Source organism: Sapajus apella, unplaced genomic scaffold (assembly GCF_009761245.1).
Source record: "Sapajus apella isolate SASKATOON/1434 unplaced genomic scaffold, GSC_monkey_1.0 scaffold25, whole genome shotgun sequence".
NCBI classification, from domain to species: Eukaryota; Metazoa; Chordata; class Mammalia; order Primates; family Cebidae; genus Sapajus; species Sapajus apella.
In genome coordinates, this window is record NW_022436965.1 from 10442032 (window position 1) to 10459381 (window position 17350).

Here is a 17350-nt window from a genome sequence, read left to right on the forward strand (position 1 = left end):
CCTATATACTAGTAATGAACAGTTGAAAATTAAAATTCAAAAACACCAAGGCTAGTATACAAATCTTGTTTTTCTTTATGTTTGCAGTGGACCAATTGAATATTGAAATTTTAAAAGATATTCTTTGCAGTAGCCTCAAAAACATGAAATTCTTAGGGATACGTCAAACAAAATAAGTGTAAGATTTGTATGCATAGAATTCCTAAATATTATGATCAAAATTAAGAAAAATTGAAGTAAATGGAGACAGATGCAATTTTTCATTGATCAAAAGACTCAACATTGTTAAGCTGTCCATTCTTTCCAAACTGACCCATAGATTCAGTGGGGTCTCAATCGGAATTCCAGCAGGATCTTTGTAAAAACTTATAATTTGATTCTAAAATTTATATGGAAAAGCAAAGGACCTAGAATATGCAAAACAACCTTGAAAAAGAATATAGTTGTAGGCCCCACACTGGTTTCAGGACTTACTATAAAGCTACAGAAATCAAGGCAATGTTGTATTGGTATAAGAACAGGTAGATAGATCAAAGGAATGTGGTAGATAACCTAGAAATGGATCCAGTCACAAATGGTCAGCTGACTTTTAACAAAAATGTCAAGATAAAATTCAGTGGAGGGAAGGATAGCCTTTTCAACGTGTAGAGCTATAGCAGTTGGACATCCACATGCAAAATAAAACAAAAGGTGAGCCTGAACCCTACTCAAAAATTAACTGGGCAGGTAAGATCTTAGACCTATATGTAAGAGGAATAATGATAAAGAACTAGAAGAATATCTTTGTGATCTTGGTGTAAGCAAAGATTTTTTTTTTTTTAGATGGAACACAAAAAGCGCAAACTATAAAAGAAATTGCACTTTATCAAAATTCAAATCTTTTCAAGACACTCTTAAGAAAAATGACAAATCACATGCTGGGAGAAAATATTTATGAAACATGTATTTGGGAACAAAATTTTGTACCCACAATGTATAAAGACTTCTTATAAGAAAATGACAGCTAGCCAGGTACAGTGGCTCACGCCTATAATCCCAACACTTTGGGAGGCCGGGACGGGCAGATCGCGAGGTCAGGAGATCGAGACCATCCTGGCCAAGATGGTAAAACCCTGTCTCTACTAAAATACAAAAAAAAAATTAGCTGGGCGTGGTGGTGCACACCTGTGGTCCCAGCTACTCAGGAGGCTGAAGCAGGGGCATCACTGGAACCCAGGAGGCGGAGGTTGCAGTGAGCCAAGATCGCACCACTACATTGCAGCCTGGGAACAAAGCAAGACTCCATCTCAAAAATAAAAAATAACCTTATTAATAAACGAGCAAAAGATTTGAACAGATAAATTACCAAAGATAAATAGTTGGCAAATAAGCACATGAAAAATGTTCATTGTTAGACATTAGGGAAGTACAGATTAGAAATCACATGAAAAGCTCCCATAGACCTAACTAGAATGGCTAAAAAATATTTTTTTTTATTTACTTTATTGCATTTTAGGTTTTGGGGTACATGTGAAGAACATGCAAGATTGTTGCATAGGTACACACGTGGCAGTGTGATTTGCTGCCTTCCTCCCCATCACCTATATCTGGCATTTCTCCCCATGCTATCTCTCCCCAACTCCCAACCCCCCGCTGTCCCTCCCCTATTTCCCCCCAACAGACCCAAGTGTGTAGTGCTCCCCTCCCTGTGTCCATGTGTTCTCATTGTTCAACACCCGCCTATGAGTGAGAACATGTGGTGTTTGATCTTCTGCTCTTCTGGCAGTTTGCTGAGAATGATGCTTTCCAGGTTCATCCATGTCCCTACAAAGGACACAAACTCATCGTTTTTGATGACTGCATAATATTCCATGGTGTATATGTACCACATTTTCCCTGTCCAGTCTATCATCAATGGGCATTTGGGTTGGTTCCAGGTCTTTGCTATTGTAAACAGTGCTGCAATGAACATTCGTGTGCACATGTCCTTATAATAGAACGATTTATAATCCTTTGGATATATACCCAGTAATAGGATTGCCGGGTCAAATGGAATTTCTATTTCTAGGTCCTTGAGGAATCGCCACACTGTCTTCCACAATAGTTGAACTAATTTACACTCCCACCAACAGTGTAAAAGTGTTCCTATTTCTCCATATCCTCTCCAGCATCTGTTGTCTCTAGATTTCTTAATGATCGCCATTCTAACTGGCTTGAGATGGTATCTCAATGTTGTTTTGATTTGCATTTCTCTGATGACCAGTGATGATGAGCATTTTTTCATATGTTTGTTGGCCTCATGTATGTCTTCCTTTGTAAAGTATCTGTTCATATCCTTTGCCCACTTTTGAATGGGCTTGTTTGTTTTTTTCTTGTAAATCTGTTTTAGTTCTTTGTAAATTCTGGATATCAGCCCTTTGTCAGATGGGTAAACTGCAAAAATCTTTTCCCATTCTGTTGGTTGCTGATTCACTCTAATGACTGTTTGCTTTGCCGTGTAGAAGCTGTGAAGTTTGATTAAGTCCCATTTGTCTATTTTGGCTTTTGTTGCCAATGTTTTTGGGGTTTTGGTCATGAAGTCCTTGCCTACGCCTATGTCCTGAATGGTTTTGCCTAGATTTTCTTCTAGGGTTTTTATGGTGTTAGATCTTATGTTTAAGTCTTTAATCCACCTGGAGTTAATTTTAGTGTAAGGTGTCAGGAAGGGGTCCAGTTTCTGCTTTCTGCACATGGCTAGCCAGTTTTTTTAACACCATTTATTAAACAGGAAATCCTTTCCCCATTGCTTGTTTTTTTCAGGTTTGTCAAAGATCGGATGGTTATAGATATGTTGTGTTGCCTCCGAGGCCTCTGTTCTGTTCCATTGGTCCATATCTCTGTTGTGGTACCAGTACCATGCTGTTTTGATTACTGTAGCCTTGTAGTATAGTTTGAAGTCCGGTAGTGTGATGCCTCCCACTTTGTTCTTTTTGCTTAGAATTGACTTGGCTATGCGGGCTCTCTTTTAGTTCCATATGAAGTTTAAGGTGGTTTTTTCCAGTTCTGCGAAGAAGGTCATTGGTAGCTTGATGGGGATAGCGTTGAATCTGTAAATTACTTTGGGCAGTATGGCCATTTTCACGATATTGATTCTTCCTAACCATGAACATGGAATGTTTCTCCATCTGTTTGTGTCCTCTCTTATTTCGTTGAGCAGTGGCTTGTAGTTCTCCTTGAAGAGGTCCTTTACGTTCCTTGTTAGTTGTATTCCTAGGTATTTTATTCTCTTTGTGACAATTGTGAATGGCAGTTCGTTCTTGATTTGGCTCTCTTTAAGTCTGTTATTGGTGTATAGGAATGCATGTGATTTTTGCACATTGATTTTGTATCCTGAGACTTTGCTGAAGTTGCTTATCAGTTTCAGGAGATTTTGGGCTGAAGACAGTGGGGTCTTCTAGATATGCAATCACGTCGTCTGCAAATAGAGACAATTTGACTTCCTCCTTTCCTATTTGAATAATCTTTATTTCTTTTTCTTGCCTGATTGCTCTGGCTAGAACTTCCAGTACTATATTGAACAGGAGTGGTGAGAGAGGGCATCCTTGTCTAGTGCCAGATTTCAAAGGGAATGCTTCCAGTTTTTGCCCATTCAGTATGATATTGGCTGTTGGTTTGTTGTAAATAGCTTTTATTATTTTGAGATACGTTCCGTCAATACCTAGCTTATTGAGGGTTTTTAGCATAAAGGGCTGTTGAATTTTGTCAAAGGCCTTCTCTGCATCAATTGAGATAATCATGTGATTTTTGTCTTTGGTTCTGTTTATGTGGTGAATCACGTTTATAGACTTGCGTATGTTGAACCAGCCTTGCATCCCCGGGATGAAACCTACTTGATCATGGTGGATAAGCTTTTTAATGTGCTGTTGCAGTCGGCTTGCCAGTATTTTATTGAAGATATTTGCGTCTGTGTTCATCATGGATATTGGCCCGAAGTTTTCTTTTCTTGTTGAATCTCTGCCGGGTTTTGGTATCAGGATGATGTTGGTCTCATAAAATGATTTGGGAAGGATTCCTTCTTTTTGGATTGTTTGGAATAGTTTCAGAAGGAATGGTACCAGCTCCTCTTTGTCTGGTGGAATTCGACTGTGAACCTGTCTGGACCTAGGCTTTCTTTGGGTGGTAGGCTCTTAATTCCTGCCTCAACTTCAGGGTTTCAGCTTCTTCCTGGTTTAAGCTTGGGAGGAGGCAAGTGTCCAGGAATTTATCCGTTTCTTCCAGGTTTACTAGTTTATGTGCATAGAGATGTTTGTAATAATCTCTGATGATGGTTTGAATTTCTGTGGAATCTGTGGTGATATCCCCTTTATCATTTTTTATTGCATCAATTTGGTTATTCTGTCTTTTCTTTTTTATTAATCTGGCTAGTGGTCTGTCTATTTTGGTGATCTTTTCAAAAATCAGCTCCTGGATTTACTGATTTTTTGAAGGGTTTTTTGTGTCTCTGTCTCCTTCAGTTCTGCTCTGATCTTAGCTATTTCTTGTCTTCTGCTAGGTTTTGAGTTTTTTTTGATCTTGCTCCTCTAGCTCTTTCAATTTTCATGCTAGGGTGTCAATTTTAGATCTCTCCTTTCTTCTCATGTGGGCACTTATTGCTATATATTTACCTCTAGAGACTGCTTTAAATGTGTTCCAGAGATTCTGGTATGTTGTGTCTTCATCCTTGTTGGTTTCGAAGAACATCTTTATTTCTGCCTTCATTTCATTGTTTATCCAGTCAACATTCAAAAGCAAGTTGTTCAGTTTCCATGAAGCTGTGCGGTTCTGAGTTAGTTTTTGAATTCTGAGTTCTAACTTGATTGCACTGTGGTCTGAGAGACTGTTATGATTTCCGTTCTTTTGCATTTGCTGAGGAGTGATTTACTCCCAATTATGTGGTCAGTTTTAGAGTAGGCATGATGTGGTGCTGAGAAGAATGTATATTCTGTGGATTTGGGGTGGAGAGTTCTGTAAATGTCTATTAGGTTTGCTTGGTCCAGGTCTGAGTTCAAGTCCTGGATATCCTTGTTAATTTTCTGTCTGGTTGATCTGTCTAATATTGACAATTAAAGTCTCCCACTATAATTATGTGGGAGTCTAAGTCTCTTTGTAAGTCATTAAGAACTTGCCTTATGTATCTGGGTGTTCCTGTATTGGGTGTGTATATGTTTAGGATCATTATCTCTTCTTGTTGCATTGATCCTTTTACCATTATGTAATGTCCTACTTTGTCTCTTTTGATCTTTGTTGCTTTAAAGTCTAATTTATCAGAGATGAGAATTGCAACTCCTGCTTTTTTTTGCTGTCCATTTGCTTGGTAAATCTTCCTCCATCCCTTTATTTTGAGCCTTTGTGTATCCGTGCATGTGAGATGGGTTTCCTGTATACAGCAAACTGATGGGTTTTGGCTTTTTATCTAATTTGCCAGTCTGGGTCTTTTGATTGGGGCATTTAGTCCATTTACATTTAGGGTTAATATTGTTATGTGTGAATTTGATACTGCTATTTTGGTGCCGTCTGGCTGTTTTGCCCATTAGTTGATAAAGATTCTTCATTGTGTTGATTCTCTTTACCATTTGGCATGTTTTTGGAGTGGCTGGTACTGGTTGTTCCTTTATATGTGTAGATTCTCTTTCAAGAGCTCTTGTAAAGCAGGCCTGGTGGTGATGAAATCTCTGAGTACTTGCTTGTTCGCAAAGGATTTTATTTTTCCTTCACTTATGAAGCTTAGTTTGGCTGGATAGGAGATTCTGGGTTGAAAGTTCTTTTCTTTAAGGATGTTGAATATTGGCCCCCACTCTCTTCTCACTTGTAGGGTTTCTGCTGAGAGATCTGCTGTGAGTCTGATGGGCTTCCCTTTGTGGGTAACCCGACCTTTCTCTCTGGCTGCCCTTAGTATTTTCTCCTTCATTTCAACCCTGGTGAATCTGACGATTTTGTGCCTTGGGGTTGCTCTTCGTGAGGAATATCTTTGTGGTGGTCTCTGTATTTCCTGGACTTGAATATTGGCCTGCCTTGCTAGTTTGGGGAATTTTTCCTGGATAATATCCTGAAGAGTATTTTCCAGCTTGGATTCATTCTCTTCATCGCATTCAGGTACACCTATCAAACGTGGATTAGGTCTTTTCACATAGTCCTACATTTCTTGAAGACTTTGTTCATTCCTTTTTACCCTTTTTTCTCTAATCGTGCCTTCTCATTTTATTTCATTGAGTTGATCTTCGACCTCTGATATCCTTTCTTCTGCTTGGTCAATTCGGCTGTTGAAACTTGTGCATGCTTTGCGAAGTTCTCATGTTGTGTTTTTCAACTCCATCAATTCACTTATATTCCTAATTTGTCCATTCTTGTTAGCATTTCGTCAAATCTTTTTTCAAGGTTCTTAGTTTCTTTGCATTGGGTTAGAACGTGTTCTTTTAGTTCACAGAAGTTTGTTACTACCCACCTTCTGAAGTCTGATTCTGTCATTTCATCACATTCGTTCTCCATCCAACCTTGTTCCCTTGCTGGTGAGGAGTTGTGATCCCTTGTAGGAGGAGAGATGTTCTGGTTTCGGTGTTTTCATCCTTTTTGCACTGGCTTCTTCCCATCTTTATGGATTTATCTTCCTGTCATCTTTGTAGTTGCTCACTTTCAGATTGCCGACTTTCAGATTGGGTCTCCGAGTGGACGTTCTGTTTGTTGATGATGAAGTTATTTCTGTTTCTTAGTTTTCCTTCTAACAGTCTGGCCCCTCTGCTGTAGGACTGCTGAGGTCCACTCCAGGCACTGCTTGCCTGAGGATCACCTGCAGCAGCTGCAGAACAGTAAGGGTTGCTACCAGTTTCTTCTTCTGCTGTCTTTGTCCCAGAAGGATACCTGCCAAATGTCAGTCTGATCTCTCCTTTATGAGGTGACTTTGGATATACAGGGGTCAGGGAGCTGCTTGAGGAGACAGTCTGTCCTTTATAGGGGCTCAAGTGCTGAGCTCTGAGCTCCGTTGTTCATTCAGAGCTGCTGGGCAGGTACGTTTAGGTCTGCTGCAGCAGAACACATAAACCGCTTTTTGTTCCCAGGTGCTCTGTCCCAGGGAGTTAGGGCTTTATTTATGAGTTTCTGTTGTGCTGCTGCCTTTTTTTTTTTTTTTTTTTCTTCAGGGCTTCCCTGCCCAGCAAGGAGGCAGCCTGGTAACAGTCTTCTTGCAGAGGCTTTGCTGAGCTGCTGTGGGCACTGCCCAGCTGCCCTGTGAACTTCCCTGCAGTCTTGTTATATGGGTGTAGTTAGAACTGCCTCGGCAATGGTGGCCCGCCTGTGTATTGGTGGACTCTCTGTAGTGGCAGGTTGCCTTGGCAATGGCAGGCTGCCTCAGCAATGGCGTCCGTAGTGGTGAAGTGCTTCGGTAATGGCGTACGCACCTCCCCCACAGAGCTGGACCGTCCCAGGTTCAGCTGCGCTTGCTGTGAAACTCTCAATCCAGAGAGTTGCTAATTGCTGTTCTTTTGTGGGGGTGGGACTGAGCCTGATCACCTGGCTCCCTGCCTGCGATCCTTTTTTTTTTTTTTTTTTTTTTTTTTTAGTTGAATAGTTGACTCTATCCCCGTCGCCTGTTGAAGCGGCACCGGGATCTGTTTGATTTCTGGTGCAGCGACTCACTGCACCAGCTTAAACAGCGGGACTGAGATTCATGGCGCTTTTTTTTTTGCCCAGGAATCTCCTGGCCTGGCTCCCTGTTCAGTCCCCTCTTTAATCAGATGAATGGGCTGCTTCCCGGGTCTCCAATCGCCAGCCAAAAGGGCACCTGGACCAGTGTATTATGTACGGAGAACTGCCGGCCGGGGCGCTGACAAAGCAGCCGTGCGGGGCAAAGCAGCTGCGCGGACCAAAAGAACCACGGCCACAACAGCCGCACTGGCGACCCGTGGGGCACCTCCGCCTGGGAATCTCCTGGTCCGTGGGTAATAAAAATGCAGCGACCACTCACCCTCTGCGCTTTCTCTGGGAGCTGCAACTCCGAGCTGTTCCTAAACGACCATCTTGGATCTTCCCCAAAAATATTTTTAATAATAGTAAAGTGCTGGAAAGGATGCAAAGCAACTGGAATTGATGCTTATTGTTGGGAATGCAAACTTTAGGAAAGTTTGGTAGTTTCTTATAAAATTAAACATTCACTTGCCATATGACTCAGCAATTCTCCTAGATATTTACCCACAAGGTGTGAAAACATAGAACAGAACCACACAATGACCTTTACCCAAATGTTCATAAGACCCCTGTTTAATGCCAAAAATTGGAAGCAGCCCAGATGACTGCATACATCCATACAATGGAATACTACTCAGCAATCAGAAGGAAAGAACTACTGATACTTGAAGCAATGTGGATGGATCTCAAAAGCAACATGCTAAGTGAAAGAGATGAGATACAAAAGACTATATGCTCTACGATTTCTATTTCTAGAAAAGAAAACTATAGGGACAGAAATCAGATGATTGTTTGCCAAATTGTGCCACTCCACTCCTCATAAATGCCTGTGGATCACTTGACAAAACCCAAACTTCTTAGTGTGACAGATTCAAGGCCCTAGTAATTTGACTTCAGGCTAGCCTCTCTACTTTCAACTCTTTGTATCGCTTCCCTGAGCCAGCAGACAGTTCTCCCAGCATTCCCTTTCATGCCTCTGCTAGTCATATTTTTGCATTCTGCAGTACCTTTCCTTCTCAGGAATTCTGCTCGAACCTTTAGAGCTTATCTTACATCTTACTACCAATTTGTAGTGTTTCCTGATCCCTCTGTCCCCTCCTTCCTCCCTGCCTTTGCAGTGTACATGTTTCTGCCACAGTACTTCTTCATTCTTTTGTATTAGAATTGATTATTTACATATTTATAGCACGTTCTCAAGAACAGGAATCTTACCTGTATTCCTGACAGGACTGGTACAGTATTTGCTCAATAAAATGGCTATAGGCCCAGGTGCAGAGGTGCATGCCTGTAATCCCAGCACTTTGGGAGGCCAAGGCAGAAGTATTGCCTAAGCCTAATAGTTAGAGACCAGCCTGGGCAACAAAGTGAGACTCCCAAAGTGAGAGCCATGCGTGGTGGCACACACCCATGGTTGTAACTACTCAGGAAACTGAGGTGGGAGGATTGCTTGAGGCCAGAAGGTCAAGGCTGCAGTGAGCCATGACCTCGCCACTGCACCAGGTTGGGAGACAGAGCCAGACCCTGTCTCAAAAAAAAAGGGGGGGGCCATGGAATTCAGCTGCATCATTTTCACCAGTCTAGTGGGTATGAAATGGTATCTCCTGGTTTTAATTTTCATTTCCCTGATTATGTGGAATGCTCATCTTTTTATATGTTTATTGACATTTATGTTTCATCTGGTGCCTCTTTTTGCCTTTAGAGAATCTAGTTGTCTCAACACCATCTAATCACTGGATCTTTATTTCCCTACTGATCTGCCAACTTTGTCATGAATTAAGTTTTCATATGTGTGCAGAAGAATAGATCACACTCTCAGTTCTAGGCTTCTGGTCTGTCTGTCCATTTTGAGGCAATACTTTACCATATTTATAAATCTTGATATCTCTGCGCCCTTTTTCCCCTTCCTATACCTTGGACTTACCAATAACACCCATTGATGCCTTTCTTTTTTTTAAATTTACAAATTGTAAAGTTCAGTTAGTTACCCACTTATTCCCCTCTTTAAAAACAAAACATTTTATTTGACATTGACAGTATTTTAGTCTTTTGACGTATCCTGCACACAAATGAAGATCAAAGTAAAATAGATACTTAAACACTATTTTTTATTCTTTTCCTTAATCCCATTCTTAAAGACTAGAACCCAAAAGCCTCATAATTAGGAATATATATTTGTTTGTGTGTGTGTTTCTAGGCAACCAAAAGGTAAATTTTATTTTTCCTAAGGCTTGAAAAGCCAGCATAATACCACAGTTCTCATTACCAGGCCTGATCATCCCTCAGCCACTGTAACATTGCTCATTGTTCAGTATTCCTTACTGCTCAGCACTTTTCTTTCCTGCTGAAGTGAAAGAGTTTCTCTGTCTCGTGGTAAACTTGTTTTTATGTTTGTCAATTTTCCTTTCAGCCTCTGCGTGTGAGTTTCTGGACATTGTAGAGCTGCTGCTCCAGTCTGGTGCTGACCCCACTCTCCGAGACCAGGATGGCTGCCTACCGGAGGAGGTGACAGGCTGTAAAACAGTTTCCTTGGTGCTACAGCGGCACACAACTGGCAAGGCTTAATCAAAAGACTGGAAAACTGCAGTCTGTAATAGCATAAGGCTTCCATTATGAAAGAAAACTACAAAAATAATACTTCTTTTATCGTCCATCTTTGGTATGTATTGGCTAATAAAATCAGTTCTATGGAACTGGGATTTTGAAGTCTCAGCAATTCATTCTTCTTGCATACATTCTAGGCAGTACAGTTTTGGTGATGAACATGTATACTGTGCATAATATAATCCAATTCTGCTGAGCATGCTCTGAAATTTATCACTGCTTTAGAGGGTGGGCAGAGGAGGAGACAGATCATATTTCACAGTATTAAACATGGCTGCTCTTTTAAAAAACATACAGAAGCAAATGTACCTTTAGGGAAAGTTTCTTGATATCCCAGTATGGTAGAGATAAAATGATCTTTTGTAGCATTTTGTACACCTGGTCTGAATAGGCAGCTAAAATGTCTATTCTTTTGGCAGACAGAATTGGGAAAATAGGAACGAAGAGGAGGATTAAGAAAAAGAAAGCAAAGGAGAAAGCAGAATTTTGTCACATAAGGGATATAGAAGTCAGGAACAACCAGATTTATTGAAAATCTCAAAACCCTGGGGCATTTTAGAATAATACTTAAGTGTTTTCACTCTAGGATTGAAACAGGTTGTGGAGGATTCAGCAGGGTTAGGTCATACTAAATTCACCTTCACTAAACAGGAAAGGAATTTCTTTAGGGCTCTTCTAATTGGCTGTAATGACCATGTCATATGTAGCAGTAGTCTCTATTAAAAAAAAAAAAAGAAAACTTAGGTCTGAACTGTTAAGTCTATTTGGGTCTATCTAATATGTTAATGTGAAGTTATTTCTGGATACCAGAAGAACTTTGTTTTTTATTAAAAATGTAGACAAGTATGCCATCATTTTAATTTAAAGGATAGACCAGTATGCCACTGTTTTTTTTTTTTTTTTTTTTTTTTTTTTGAGACAGGGTCTCACTCTTTCACCCAGGGTGAAATGCAGTGGTGTGATCATAGCTCACTACAGCCTCAACCTCCTGGGCTCAAGGGATCCTCCCGACTCAGCCTCCTGAGTAGCTGAAATAGCTGGCATGGTGCATGCCACCATACCCTGCTAAGTTTTGTGTTTTTTATACCGATAGGGTCTCCCTATGTTGTTTAGGCTGATCTCAAACTCCTGGCCTCAAGCAGTTTTCAGGCCTCTTAACGTAATCTCTGCTGAGATTACAGGTGTGAGCCACTGCGCTCAGCCAGGTATGCCACTCTTGAAACTGCCTCCCAATATTTTCCCCCTGTAAGCCCCAAAAGCTCCATCTGAGGAATTCACTGACTTTTCCTATTATATAAGGAAAGTAGATAGTTGTCATAGGAAGAAAAATGGAATAAAAAGTGAGTTGAGATGCAAAGATAACTACTTAAAAAGATAATTTTTCTAACAGGTGTTACTATTAAAATACTGAGTAATAAACTTGCTTAGTATAGTCCTCATTGGTGAAGATTTTCATTAGCGTGAGCTAACCTTTTCTTTGGAACAAACCCCTCTATAACAGAAACAACGCATATTAATGCTGTTTATTTTGTGATTTTTCCCTTAACTTCTTATTTTCTGAGATATAAACTCAGAATCATTCACCAAGATGGTTCATTTTTGAAATAATTTAATCTCTGGAAGTGATATGCACATTACTGCATAACTGAAATACTGTAATTCTAGTAGAGCATTCTCTTCATTGTCTGTTATTTCACCAGAATCCTAGCTACATTGCAACTTACTGTTTAGCTTAACTCACATTTCACATTCATTGAATGTGTTTTAAGAAACATAACACTAGTTATAGTGAAGTGACCAGGATGTTGCATGCAGTTTTTAATTGATATTACTTTGTGCATTTTTAAGACATTAGGAAATCAAAAACAATTTATTCATTTTTAATTTACAGGGTATTTGAGCAAGAAGCTATTAAGGAACTCCTGTTTTCATCTCTCTTTTGCAGTTCGAACTTGATATTTCTTAGACAAATTTTTTATTACCTGTTTTGCCACAACTAAAACTGTATAGATTTGTTTTTAAGTAAAGAATATAACTTTTATTTTAAAGATTCAAAGCTATCACTAAAAACAGCTGTTAACTTTTTCAAGTACATTCTAAAACCAATTTCCAAAATCTCTATTGTTCGGTCATCCGTATCTGCATTTTCAGCACCCTTACTACCGTATCATAATCTATAGATCATCTCCCTGTGCCTTAAAACACTGTTCTAAGCCCATGGTATTACCTTTTCTCAGTATTATGTATATTTAGAATTAATTATATGGTATCTCAAAATATTACATGAGATATCTTGAAAAGGCTCATAGAAAGTAGTGAATTACCAACCAGAAACTAAATTCTTTTAAACCTATTATAACTGTGTTTCTAATAAAGATGTAAGAAGTCAGCCAACTGGCCACATATTATCTCTTATGCTTGTCAGGTAGAAGGGTAACAACCAGTGTATAATATCTGGAATTATATCTAGTATATCTTTTTTTAATGTTTCAGCATTTTCCAGCTAAAAGGTTGCTATAATCCAGTGAACCTTTCTATTAAATAGGTATTTCTTAGCTTCCTGCCAGGTTTAACTACTTGGCTGTGGGTTATTATTCCATGTTCATTACAGCATCTCTGAGATTAATGAATCATGTGTGTGACTCTAGCAGAGCTGAGCTTGGGTTGCAGAAGAGCTTAGTGTCCAGACAAATATATGCTTCAGTTGAATGTGAAAGCTTTTTTACAAGCCCTTAAAAGTCCCCCTTCATAAATAAATATTTATCATAGAATAGGTATGTAACCCATCAGCTACAATTAGTAATGAAAATAGAAGATATTAAGTTTAAATATTCATGAGTGAATTTCAGATCCCCAGTTCCTAAGGTGATTTGGGTCAAATGTTCTCATCGTAGTTACAATATTATATTTGATCAGTTCTAAGATGCACCTATTTTCACGTTTTTTTTGTTTGTTTTTTTTTTTTTGTTTTTTGAGACAAGGGCTCACTCTGTTGTCCAGACTGAAGTGCACTTCACATTTTAACATATCCAAAATTGGATGGCTTTTATAAACAATGGCCTATCGTAGTTCAGTTGCCAGCATTTTTTTCTTAGTGATACATAAACTTACATTTCTTACACTCAATTATATCTTAGCTTCAGTGAAATAACAGCAGTACACCATTTTTTGTTTGTTCGTCTTTTTGAGACAGGGTCTCACTCTTGTCATCCAGGCTGGAGTACAGTAGCACCATTACAGCTCACTGCAGCTTTGACATGCCTGGCTCAAGCAATCCTCCCATCTCAGCCTCCCAAGTAGCTGGGACCACAGGTGCACACCATGAGGCTCAACTAATTTCTCTTTTTCTTTTGTAGAGATGGTCTCCCTGTATTGCTCAGGCCACTCTAGAACTCTTGGGCTTAAGTGATCTGCCCGCCTCAGCCTCCCAGAATGCTGGGATTACAGGCAAGAGCCACCACGCCTGACCACATGACCTTATTTATTGAAAGTCAGTGTGATTATCCAAGCCTTTCCTATCAAGTCCAAAAATTTCTCTGAACAATATTATCAGGATAAGCAAAAGCAGCCATACTCAAAGGTGCATTATCAGCCTCTTGGTGGATTTTATATACACACATTGAGCTTTCGTTTTATACCATAAAGACCATAATAGCAGCTGGGCTCAGTGGCTCATGCCTGTAATCCCAGCACTTTGGGAGGCCAAGGTGAGCAGATCACCTGAGATGAGGAGTTTGAGACCAGCTTGGCCAACATATAATGAAACTCCATCTCTACCAAAAAATACAAAAATTAGCTGGGCGTGGTGGTGTGTGCCTGTAGTTCCAGCTGCTTGGGAAGCTAAATCAGGAGAACCACTTGAACCCAGGAGGCAGAGGTTGCAGTGAGCCAAGATCGTGCCACTGCACTCCAGCCTGGGTGACAAAGCAAGACTCCATCTCTGGGGGGGAAAAAAAAAAAAAAAAGACCTTATTACCATCTTTCATAATTATATAATTTGAAAAATTATGATTATTATTGGAACTTTACCTTGAGTATCTTTAATTACTTCAGTAATCATTCACAGTTGCTTCACCAGAGAGATGTTGGATTAAAGTATAGTGATTATCAGACTCAGGAAAAAGTATGCTTCCTTCTGATGATCGTCAGCTAGTGTTTGTTATGTACCAAGTGTGGTCACTTTTTCAAATATGCATTAATTGGCATTACACTAGAAGATGGAACAGGTAAAGCTATTTAACCGAATCTTTATTCACTTGTCCTTGAAATAGTCCTGTCATGATCTTTGTATGGATCACTTCACATGAATCATGCATAGTTATTGGGAATTCACGGTTTATTTCTTAGTTCAGGGAGACTATTCCTTACCCGAAATGCTTGGGACCAGAAATGTTTCAGATTTCTGATTTTTAAAAAAATTTTGGAATATTTGTATTATATACATACCAGTTGAACATCCCTAATCTAAAAAGCCAAAATCCAAAATGCTTCAGTGAGAATTTCCTTTGACATGTAAGCACTGAAAAAGTTTTGGGTTTTGGAGCATTTAGGATTTTGATTTTCAGATTAGGGATACTCGGCCTGTATTTTTGTTTTATACTTGAATTCTTCAGAATTTTCTTTCCTGTGTTTTGTTGTGTCACTTTTTCTTAGCACAATTACAAAACAAATTATTTCACATTTTCACTGTCTTACAGGATGCATGTACTGGAATCACTGTTCCTTCCTTTGTATTCCTAGTTCTAAAAACCAGGTCGGGGTGTTCACAAATTACAGACTGATTTGTTTGCAGGACAGAATCTTTCTTGCTGATTTTATTCCTAAACAATAGAACACCGAAGTTAAAAACCAGGTGAGAAAACATGGGAGGAGCTGCCCGACAACAGGTACTTATCCCATGGAGCTCTAGGCACTCAGGGTGCTTTCTCTCAGAGGTGGGAAATGATCCGGTGGTGGAGCACTAGGCACTCAGGGTGCTTTCTCTCAGGGGTGGGAAATGATCCCGTGGTGGAGCTCTAGGCACTCAGGGTGCTTTCTCTCAGGGGTGGGAAATGATCTGGTGGTGGAGCTCTAGGCACTCAGGGTGCTTTCTCTCAGGGGTGGGAAATGATCCGGTGGTGGAGCTCTAGGCACTCAGGGTGCTTTCTCTCAGGGGTGGGAAAGTGACCATTCGAACCTAATGCTACTGGATGCAGTGGCTGAACATGTGGGACCATGAGGGCATTAAGGAGTCAAGAGGTGATTTCCAATGGACTGTGCTAGGCAGCAGCCACAAATTCATCATCGGCACTACAGGTAGGATTTATTTTTCCTTTCACTTGTGTAGCAATCCCGGTTTCCATTTTAATATTTAGAAGCTAAGTTCAATTGATGGACACTTTGTGTAATAAAAGACTCTTTTAAAGTACATGCTCATGCACACACACAAGATAGAAAGTGGCACTCCAGTGCCCATGGCTTTCATGGAGTACATTTGTGGAGCCCAAAGCTTAGTCCTGGATATGTTTATAGCACTTTAACTCCGTTCGTGAGTTTGGAGCCCTTCCAGAAAAAAAAAGACATATATTATTGTTTATAATCTGCTTTATTCCGCCAAACCTTGACTGAACAGACTTGTGGATTGCTCTTTAAATCCCTCAGTGCCTTTAACTACCGATACAGAAAGTGGTTAATGCGCATTCTAAATGAAGCTTGGCAGCCACTCCAGGAAATCACTTTAATTGAGGAGCATTAAATGTTAAAATGATTTTTTGTTTAAAGCCAGCACACACATACTGAGTATAGAAGTTCTGGCCCACCAGGAATAATAGTTTCTTGGTTATCATATCCCTCCAGCTTTGCAGTTGACAGGTGTCGAAAAAGTGACTTTCAGTTCGCTGGGTCACTATCTGCAGACAGCTGGCCAGTGAGGAGGCAACCTTCAAGGATTCCACTTCAGAGGAGGGGAAGGGGCTGTCAACTTTATGGATGTTTGTTTTTCTGAAATAATAAACTAGTCCCAGGTGACTAAAATATGAGATTTAACCCCAAAGTCCTCGCCTGGGCTCTCCATTGCTGTGCAGAAGCCATCTGTTGAAATCTATTTACCATTTTAAAGATCTCTTTTTTATTTCCAACTCCAAGTGTGTGCCAAGACCACTTTTCGGGGCCTATATTTTATCTTTCAGAAAGCAGTTTCCAGCCTTTCCCAAATCCCCAACCCCTGCCAACCAACAGGAGATCCTGGTCTAGGACTGGCAAGCAAGAGAAAGATAAATTACTAAATTTTTTTTAAAAGGCCTCTCCTACGACTCTAGAGGCACTTCGGCCTCTCTGAACCATGTAAGCTCTGACCGGTTCAGGGACACCTTATAACTTGCCCAATTTAGTTACAGAATAACATACCAGTTTGTGTGTAATACCTAAATTCATCTTTTTTGTTTTTGGAGATGGCCAAAGGAAAAATCACCAGAGTTCTAAAGGAAAATCCTAAAATCACAATGGCAAAAATGACAGAAGAAAATGAATTAAAAGTTCATAAAGAGACAAATGTTACATGCAAAAGCCCATGCCTGCTTTCTCTGAAAGGACGTGATATACTCTTCCCAGGGCAGGAGCTGATCATTTAAAAGACCTTTATTTAATAGTTTTGGATGGTTTATATTTACTACTCCTTTTAGGAGGATGATAATAAAATTTCCTTTTTCCTAATGATGTGGTCCCATTTTATAAACATCAATTTTTTTTCTGCCTCCTAACTCAGTACTTCTCCACAGTTGTGGCTGAACTATTTAATTCCCTGTGGCAGTCACAAGCCAAATAATCAGCCATACTGAGTTTGATCAGTGCTTCCTGCACAGCCAGGCAAAGAGACTTTATGAAGAAAGGCACCAGGAGTTCTGAATAACTGAATAAAACTGAAATAGCATTCTTCTAAGCAAGTGTGGCAAAGGACACACTTTCAGACTGTAAGGGACTATTTTTTTTCTCAATTGATGAGAGCTCTCTCTGTTGCCCAGGCTGGCCTGAGCCACGGCGGCTCTCAGGGACAATTTTTAAACTTTAAAATTTTTAAATTTTCAAATCTAGGGAAATA

The 17350-nt window shown here is 39.9% G+C and overlaps 1 protein-coding gene across 7 annotated transcripts in view; it reads left to right on the plus strand.

Annotated features, from left to right (window-relative positions):
- Positions 1-17350, plus strand: part of ACBD6 (acyl-CoA binding domain containing 6) — a 220859-nt gene that overhangs the window by 190973 nt on the left and 12536 nt on the right. For 3 of the 7 annotated variants that reach the window (XR_004272769.1, XR_004272770.1, XR_004272772.1), the window contains 2 exons: positions 10082-10330; positions 14342-16596. Coding sequence is in view for 2 of the 7 variants with exons in the window: in XM_032291240.1 (XP_032147131.1) it covers positions 10082-10236 (155 nt within the window). In the remaining 5 variants the exon portion in view is untranslated. Of the gene's footprint in view, positions 1-10081; positions 10754-14341; positions 16597-17350 lie in introns of those variants that run through there. The other 4 variants (XR_004272768.1, XR_004272771.1, XM_032291240.1 and 1 more) reach the window with 4 other exon arrangements.